The 8,193-nt window shown below is 37.4% G+C and overlaps 3 protein-coding genes across 3 annotated transcripts in view; 1 reads left to right on the top strand and 2 right to left on the bottom strand.

Moving 5' to 3' along the window:
- Nucleotides 1–811, top strand: part of LOC111460857 (CMP-sialic acid transporter 1) — a 4,270-nt gene extending 3,459 nt beyond the window's left edge. The window contains exon 8 of the mRNA XM_023104191.1: nt 386–811. Coding sequence (XP_022959959.1) covers nt 386–532 — 147 coding nt within the window. The 3' untranslated portion in view covers nt 533–811. The remainder of the gene's footprint in view (nt 1–385) is intronic.
- A 1,299-nt stretch (nt 812–2,110) lies between these two features.
- Nucleotides 2,111–3,863, bottom strand: LOC111461008 (NDR1/HIN1-like protein 6). The gene is made up of 2 exons (XM_023104430.1): nt 2,823–3,863; nt 2,111–2,338 (listed from the first exon to the last, which is right to left on the bottom strand). The coding sequence occupies exons 1-2, from the start codon at nt 3,554–3,556 to the stop codon at nt 2,320–2,322; spliced, it is 753 nt and encodes a 250-aa protein (XP_022960198.1). The 5' UTR covers nt 3,557–3,863; the 3' UTR covers nt 2,111–2,319.
- Nucleotides 3,864–4,478: 615 nt separating this feature from the next.
- LOC111461107 (xyloglucan endotransglucosylase/hydrolase 2-like) lies at nt 4,479–7,183 on the bottom strand. Its single transcript, XM_023104588.1, has 3 exons — nt 6,663–7,183; nt 5,501–5,694; nt 4,479–5,387 (listed from the first exon to the last, which is right to left on the bottom strand). The coding sequence occupies exons 1-3, from the start codon at nt 6,936–6,938 to the stop codon at nt 4,994–4,996; spliced, it is 864 nt and encodes a 287-aa protein (XP_022960356.1). The 5' UTR covers nt 6,939–7,183; the 3' UTR covers nt 4,479–4,993.
- Between the last annotated feature and the right edge of the window lie 1,010 nt (nt 7,184–8,193).

Raw genomic sequence — 8,193 nt, 5'->3', positions numbered from 1 at the left:
AAAAAAAAAAAAAAAAAAAAAAAAAAAAAAAAAAAAAAAAAAAAGACTGCATGTGGGGCAACTTACCTCAGCATTTTTTGTTTTATAGTTTAATCCTTCCATACCAAAAATGGCTTTTTCATCCTTTTAAACCTCTAATACTAGCCTTTGTTTTATAAGAGGAGGCATGTCGGTGACTCTCTTAGTATCTTCTTCTAAGAGAGATCGTAGGAAGACAACAATCTCTACCTTCATAAATTTCATCCTATATAGCAATGAAAGTTATTGACTTAATGCATGATCATGGAACACCCATATACACTGTACTCGAGAACTTTCTAACAAAAGCGGCATATAGAGATTTACTTCCTCAATTTGATGGCCTTTGTTTTTGTTTATGAAACAGCTTTTCCTGGGGATTATAGTGTGCATGATGTCTCTGCACATGTATTTTGCTCCTCCTCAGATGCTTGTGGATTTGCCTTCTCCATCGTTAAAATCAGACCCAGAGAGTCTGGCAGAGGCTTCCAGTGATCGTAGATCAGATTCTTGATTCTTTCTAATCTCGAAGCAGTTATTATTTGGTGAGTCTGTATTGATTTACAAAGACCACCATGAAAGTTGTGAACAACTGAGCTTGCCATATTATAGCGCAAGTAATATTAAAAAAGATGTGTAGAGCCCTAGCATTTAGAAACTTATTACTACCTTTTTGCTCAAACTTTCACACCATGGATTGGATGGATCTGTGTTTGTATCTTATCACCAACATTGTTGAAGGATGATGCAACATTCATTTTAGAAATCCAAGGGAGATTTGATTGAAGGTAAATGTTCTAAAACATTCAATCAATTGAAGTCCAAACTATATGGGTTTGGATTATAAATTTTAAGCTGTTTGTTAGAATCTAATATTTACAAACTGAACAAAATGCAATGCAATGCAATGCACAAAATGAATCCTCTTTCTTCAAAATAAGTCTCCCACATCCCATTTTCACGGCTCGAACTCTGTCCAAATCCTCCACACTGTCCCACAAATCGCCGCGAAACACCGTCGTCTGTGGCGGCTGGTAGTGTACTCCATCTCATCTCTGCCGCCGCACTCGCGGTTCTCCGCCGGGAGGGCTGCGAGGTCGTCAACGATTTTCGTTGAACAAGTACAAATCTCCTCCGGTTGTAGCATATTCCGTTGTTGGCGAATTGTGGAGGTAGATCTAATCGGCGTGGCCGGCCACGTAGTTGTCATTGCCGGAATTGGTGGTGTCAGAGCCGATGACGAAGATGATCCTCCGATCTCTTTAAGTTTGAAATGATATCTAATTACTTCTTAAAGTTTGTTCTTTGAAGGTCATAATATCAACTCATCAACTCATTTTTTTTATTAATTATTAATTAGTCATTAAAAGTTTAATTCTTTTATGTTAAAATATGAACAATCCTAAGGGCTTTCTTATTGATGATGGTGACGGTATGGATGATAGTGGCGATATTGATGATATCGACCGTGACCTTGATACGGAGCTGGAACTTCTAACTATGATGAATGCGCCGCTAACTATGGATATGATGTCGGAAATAGACCAATTTTATATCACTCTTCAATTCGAAATAGAGAGTAGGATAAGAAACTCGTAAAAAAAATGTTAAATATATATTTTAGTATTTAACATTTGGATGTTTTTTCAATTTTGATCTTACATTTTAGTTATTTATATTTTAACCCTTTTTAATTTATCTCTATAATAATTCATAAATGTGAAGAAAAAAAAGTTAATTATTTCTCAAAATTTCTAAAAAAATTAGAATATATTTTCACTTTCTTCTCAAAATACAAATCATCAAAGAATCAAAACAATTAGTGGAGAGAATGCTAAATGACTCAATTTTTCAGCCACTCAATTTCGTCAGTCACCCTCGAGGTCCCATGCCAAGGTGAAGTTATCATACCTCTCAATAACTTTTTTTCCAATCCAAATAATAACTTCATACAAAGATTGTTTAAAAAAATAATAAGAATAATTAAATATATCAATAAAAAAACAAATTACATTGTCTTTACATTATAATCACAATAATATAAACACCCTTTATATTAGTACAAATTAAATGAAACCCTCTTTTTTTTTCCTTTTTTTTCATTATATTTCACACTTAGAACAAATGTGTATTTAGTCAAAGAATTATTTGACGTTCTAAAGTAGTAATATTTAATAAAAATTAATTCGATTTAAAAAAAAAGGAAAAAAAGAAAAAAGTTCCAATAAAATATTCAACCCAATAAAAATAAATAATATAATATAATTGACTTCCGAGCAATAGTGTAGTGCAATTGCAATCTCATCCGCGTATATTGATCCTGCATTCAAAATATTTTATATTAATTAAGAATATTTTTAATATAATTTAAAAAGAAAAAACATCTATATAAATTTAATAATTAAAATATTTAAGTAAGATGTTTTTTATCCAAAATAATTAAAAATGATGGAAATAATAATTATAATTGTTAGGTGAACAAAATGGTATGATATTGTCCACTTTGAGTGGACTCTCATGCCACTATCCAGGCTCTCATGCCACGGTGGGATGATACTGTCCAGGCTCTCATGCCACGGTGGGATGATACTGTCCAGGCTCTCATGCCACGGTGGGATGATACTGTCCAGGCTCTCATGCCACGGTGGGATGATACTGTCCAGGCTCTCATGGCTTTGATTTGTGCTTCCTCAAAAGGCCTCGTACCAATGGGAAGATATTACTTACTTTGAACCTCCAACAATAATAATAATTAAAAAGAAAAAGAAAAAGAAAAAAAAAGAAAAAAGGGAGGAAGAACATACCATCTAAGCAGATTGATATTGCATGTAGGCATATCACCGGCCTCAATATTCTTCAATTTAGACTCGCAATCCAATTTGACGGGGATGGGACCCACCGCCCAGCCTTGAGCCACCACGCCCACCGCCGTCCTCGCCTCTACTTTCACCTCCATCGCCTTACTCTGATACTTGGACACCAGCCTCGTCGAGTCCTCCACCCCCAGCATCTTCCCCTTCACCCCGGAGTCCGCCTTCACCGTCGTCGTGCTCCGCCTCCCCTGCGTGAACCCCTGCAGCTCCCGCTGCCCGAACTCCGCCGCCTGCCCCACCATCACGTCGTACTCGATCTTCCCGTACTTGATCGCCAGCTTGTCGTTGGGGTTCTTGAACTCCACGCGGATGGACACCTGGGCGTCCAGGTAGGACCCGTCGGGGGTCGGGGCAACCTTGAAGGAGGAGATGCGGAAGGCGAGGAGGTGGAACAGGGGAAGCTTGGGGTCGAAGATCAGGTAGAACAGGGCGCCGGCGAGGGACACCACCACGATCAGGAACAGGATTAGGAAACAGAACACGCAGCAGCAGAGTCTGCAGCAGCTGCTTTTCCTCTTCTTCGGCTTGTACGAGGTCGGGAGACGGGGCTTGTTTCTGGCGGCCGGCGGCTTCGAGACCGGGATGGAGGCTGAGCTACCGGAGGCGCTTGGGTCCTTGTAGCCTGGAGGCCTCTGGAGCGGCGGTTTCAGTGGCGAATCCGCCATGAATGTTGAGGGAATTTGGAGGTGGAGGTGGAGGTGGGATTGGATGAATTGGAGAGGGAATGAATTGGATTGGAACAAAATGGAGATGGGATTGAATTGAATTGAAATTCAATGGATGGATGGATCTCGAAATTAGGATGATTGAGAGAGAATTCCGAGAGAGAATTCCGAGAGAGAAAGGCGGAGAGATTTTTATGAAATAGTGTATGGTGTGGTGGGACGCCACACTCCGGCGCCTAATTCGGTTGCTCATACCCCCCTCGAAATTACCCTTCAACCAACTCCTAATTTCCCTTTTTTTTATTTTTATTTTCTATTTTCAAGAATATTACTTTTTATAGAGCTTCCCATCCACATTTTTTTTAAATGTATTATTGAGCAACATAACATCTGATATTGATATTCCTACCGACCAACACTAACCCAAGTTTTCTCTTATTATTGACCAACAGACCATCTGATATTGATATTCCTACAGACTAACACGAACCCAACTTTTCTTATTATTGAGTAACAAACCATCTAATATTGATATTTCTACGGACCAACACGAACCCAACTTGATCGAATTAGCTACCTGATATTGATATCTCTATAGACGAACCCAACTTAGAATTATTTAATTTTAAAGTTTTTATGATTGAGTAACCGAACATAAATAAGTAATAACTATAAATTCTTTTAATTATTTTTTAATCATAAATTCATATTTTCACGATCACCCTCATTTTGATGTGATTTCGGATCATTCATTAACACTTTTTTAATTAACGGTTGGATCGTTTATTCAAATCTTTTGGTCTCTACTAGAGCCCGTTGAAAAAAATGGGATCAATTGTTATGAACTCTTAGAGTCCTGGTCTCCTCCCACTACTTGGAAGCTTACGGTTTCATGTTCTATTTCACTTCCCGACGAGGGTTCTTTTCACCCTTCCCTCACGGTACTACTTCACTATTGGTCACCCAGGAGTATTTAGCCTTGCAAGGTGGTCCTTGCTAATTCACACGGGATTCCACGTGTCCCATGCTACTCGGATTAGAGCGTAAGCTAGTGGTGCTTTCGGCTACTGGACTCTCGCCATCTAGGGTGCAGCACTCCACCGCTTCGTCTAGTAGCACGACGCTTGTATTGCTCTCCCACAACCCCGTTTTCACGGTTTGTTGAGAATGATTCTAATTCGGTCTTGAGCTATTAGGGGTAATCATGGAAATTCTAACTATTTTATTTGATATAATATAAACATAAAAAGAAAAATTAGAGCAACATTTATACAGAGGAAGGAAACAGTGAAGGACCATGAAGCTTCATAGACCTCACCTGCAGACAATAACATAGAAAAAGCCCTAATCAAGACTGCCTATCTTCCGAGATAGGTTCCGATTTCGATCAAGAACAGTGGTTTCCGCTGCCGCCATTAGAGCATCTCATTCTCACTCTCAGAGGAATTTCGATCGGCGATTGCACTCAGGCGGAAGGCCTTGAGGAAAGCGCTTGAGATCGGTACAGTAATTGTAGATCATGAAGTACTTTTGGACCCAGCGGAGGCGGCGACGGCCAAAGGCGTCCAGTTCGGCAGCGGAGGAGGAGCCGGAGAAGGACGACCAGGATTTAGCGCAGTCTGCGGCGGTGCAAGCGGTGGCGTTAAAGTTGCGGTAATAGGCCGTGAATGGAGCTTTAGACCAGTCGGTTTTGACCAATCCGCCTCTGGTAGCCCAGTCGTCCGCATTCCAAAGGCTGGAGTAGATTCGCATCGGCTGAGTCCTCGGAAAAGGTACGCCGATCTCCTCCGCATTCTTGAACTCTCTAATCGGATAGTTATCTACTAAGAATCTGAAATAGAAAACGACGATGAACAGAAATCCAAAATATTATAAAACTTTTACTCGAAATCTTCTGATGATCATAGAAATAGGTAAAAGAAGAGGAAGAACTGTTGTTCTTACATAATCCGTTGAGGATTCCAAAGAATGGAGTAAGTATGGAAGTTCTTGGTTGGATCAAACCAGAGGTAGAATTGTTGTTCTCTGTTTCCCTTCCCTTGAGTGAACACATTGGTATGGAGAATGTAAGGATCACCGCTTACATTCCCCAGAAATTCGAAGTCAATTTCATCATGGCTTGCTCCTTCGGAAGACAACTGCCCCAAACCCCAAACCCCAAACCCCAAATCCCAAAAATAAATAAATAAATAAATAATTAATTAATTCACTATTTTCCTATCTTATCATTTCTTCACTTTTTTGGACAAAAGAATCCCATAAAGTCAGCCTATGCCTTGTGATTTAAGACTATGATTTTGTTAATTACATCAATTTCTTTGTTACTGTAATCTAAAATGTCAATAAATAATCGAATTAATTTGTCTTTTACTTATTCATTTTTCGTTTTTTTTTTAAATTTTGTTTAAATTAAATAGCTATATGTAATTCACGTGAAGGATAAATGATCAATCAAAATTTAGTTCATAAAAAGCAATAAAACAAAATTACATTTACCTTTTTTAATTATAAATAACAAAAGTATGCCTATTTTTGTTTTTAATTTTATAATTTTAAATATCTTTCTAGACTAAATTAACAAAAATATCCTTAAATTTTTTTAAAAAATATTTCTATATTAAATTTTTGGATGGAAAGTATGAATATTTTGTTTCAAAATTCATACCCAAAACATTTTTTAAAAAAATTTCAAAAATACCTTAAAAAAACTTCAAAACTTTTTTAATTTTTTTTTTTTAAAAAAATACTCAACCTTTCAAAACAACATTAAAACGTTTGGGGTATTGTATAAGGTGTTATTAGACTATTTTCGTCGAATTAATAATTTCTAGTATCTTAGGGGTATTTTTATTTATTTAGTTATTTGATTTATATTCAACTCAATTCAAACATAACTTTCTAGGTAAATGGGTCTATTACTTTATTTGAAATTGACGGTTCATAAACAGAAAAAACGTTCAAACATTCAAAATCCCGTGATGTTCTTTAAGAAAAAACGTTTTTTTTTATTTATAATATTTTGAATAATGATTAAAACAGTTGATGTTATCTTCCCTCCAAGGAATCTGAAGAAGAAGAAGAAGAAGAAGAAGAAGAAAAGACATACATAATAGGCGGTGACAGTGCCGGCGGAGTTACCGGCGACGAGCTTAAGCTGCATATCAATCCGGCCAAAGAGGTACTGTTTTTTGGACTGAAAACCAGACCCAGAAACCCTATCAAGAGAGAGAGAGAGAAGGGAGCCGCCATTGAAGACCTTAGCTCTATCTCCGCCCCAAGTGATCTCAAAATCCTCATAAAAGCTTCCCCCGTAAGCACGAAAAGCCCCCATAAGAAGAACCCACCAAAACGCCACGCTTATGGCTGCGGAGCCGTAGGCCATGGCCGTCTAGAGAGAGAGAGAGAGGAAGAAGGAAAGATGGGTTTGCCTGAGAAAGGGAGAAAGGAATTTATAAGAGAAGGATGGAGTAGTAATGAGAGGCGTGGGGGACGCGTGAAGAGGAAGAAGAAGAAGAAGGAAGAGCGGAAGGGAAGGGAAGGTGGTGACAGCGCGGCAGATTAGAGGCTCCCCTCCAAAGTACGTTCTAAACCTTCTGCTTTTAAGGGCTTTTACTACACAATACATTACCCCCCCTTTTTTTTTTCTGAGGGATTCTTACTCTTTGGGTTTGGCATTTTAATAAATCTTTACTTAATGTGGAGGTTTACAAAAGTAGGGTAAAATAGTGAGTAAAAAAAAAAAAAAAGAAGAAGAAGAAAAAGTGGGTTTGAGTGCTATGATGTGGCTGTTAGACAAACAGACTCTCCACAATAGTATGAAATTGTCCAGTTTGAGCATAAGCTTTGCGTGACCTTGCTTTGGACTTCCCCAAAAGGCCTCACGATGGGGAGAGTATTCTTTGTTTATAAGCCCATGATCATTCCCTAAATTGGCCGATGTGGGACTTTCATCATCCAAGAATAGCTAATAGTTTTGTAACATTGAATGCTATATGGAATAGGCATTTAGAATAGACACACGGTGGTAGTTGATGTCGTCTTATTGAATAATAATAATTTGTTTAGGAGTTTAAGCCGATAAAATTACTATATTTTAATATTTGATTTAATGGGGTGTCTATCTATAATTTAGAAAACGAAACTTCATAAAGCAATCTTACTAACAATATTATTATTATTAGACTTTTGTGGAGAAGTTTAAGAAATTTGGAAACTAAGTACAAACATCTGAGAAATGCCTGACATTTTCAACTTAGTTTCTTAGAATTAGTATATTATATTGAGTGAGTGTAATCCTCACACATACCTCTATCTATGCCTATGCCTATGCCTATGCCTATACCTACACCTACACCATATTTATATATTTGTGAAAACTATTTTTTATTTTTTGGTTAATATTTTAAAATTCTTGAAAGGGTTGTAATTGATATTTTAAGTAATTATGTAAAATATATTTTATTCATGGTAAATCATTAATATTAAACCATAATTCTAAAATCCAAATTAATTTGAATTGATTTTTGAAATAAAATTTAGAAAAAAAAAATTGTGTTGGTGGATGACAACGGGTTTTGGCATGGGAGAATAAAGGTCGGGAGTGAGTGAGCCTTGGACCACAAATCATTCCTGTTCTA

The sequence above is a fragment of the Cucurbita moschata genome, unplaced genomic scaffold, assembly GCF_002738365.1.
Source record: "Cucurbita moschata cultivar Rifu unplaced genomic scaffold, Cmos_1.0 Cmo_Scf00024, whole genome shotgun sequence".
Taxonomy (NCBI): Eukaryota; Viridiplantae; Streptophyta; class Magnoliopsida; order Cucurbitales; family Cucurbitaceae; genus Cucurbita; species Cucurbita moschata.
This window is presented reverse-complemented; position numbering and strand designations above follow the sequence as displayed.

What these genes read in the sequence shown, in the direction of transcription:
- LOC111461008 (XM_023104430.1), bottom strand. Translation starts at nt 3,556, where the DNA reads ATGGCGGATTCGCCACTGAAACCGCCGCTCCAGAGGCCTCCAGGCTAC.
- LOC111461107 (XM_023104588.1), bottom strand. Translation starts at nt 6,938, where the DNA reads ATGGCCTACGGCTCCGCAGCCATAAGCGTGGCGTTTTGGTGGGTTCTT. An exon ending in GCACTGTCACCGCCTATTAT is followed by an intron (nt 5,695 to 6,662) that starts GTATGTCTTTTC and finishes GGTTTGGGGCAG; the next exon opens with TTGTCTTCCGAAGGAGCAAG. An exon ending in TGGAATCCTCAACGGATTAT is followed by an intron (nt 5,388 to 5,500) that starts GTAAGAACAACA and finishes TTTCTATTTCAG; the next exon opens with ATTCTTAGTAGATAACTATC.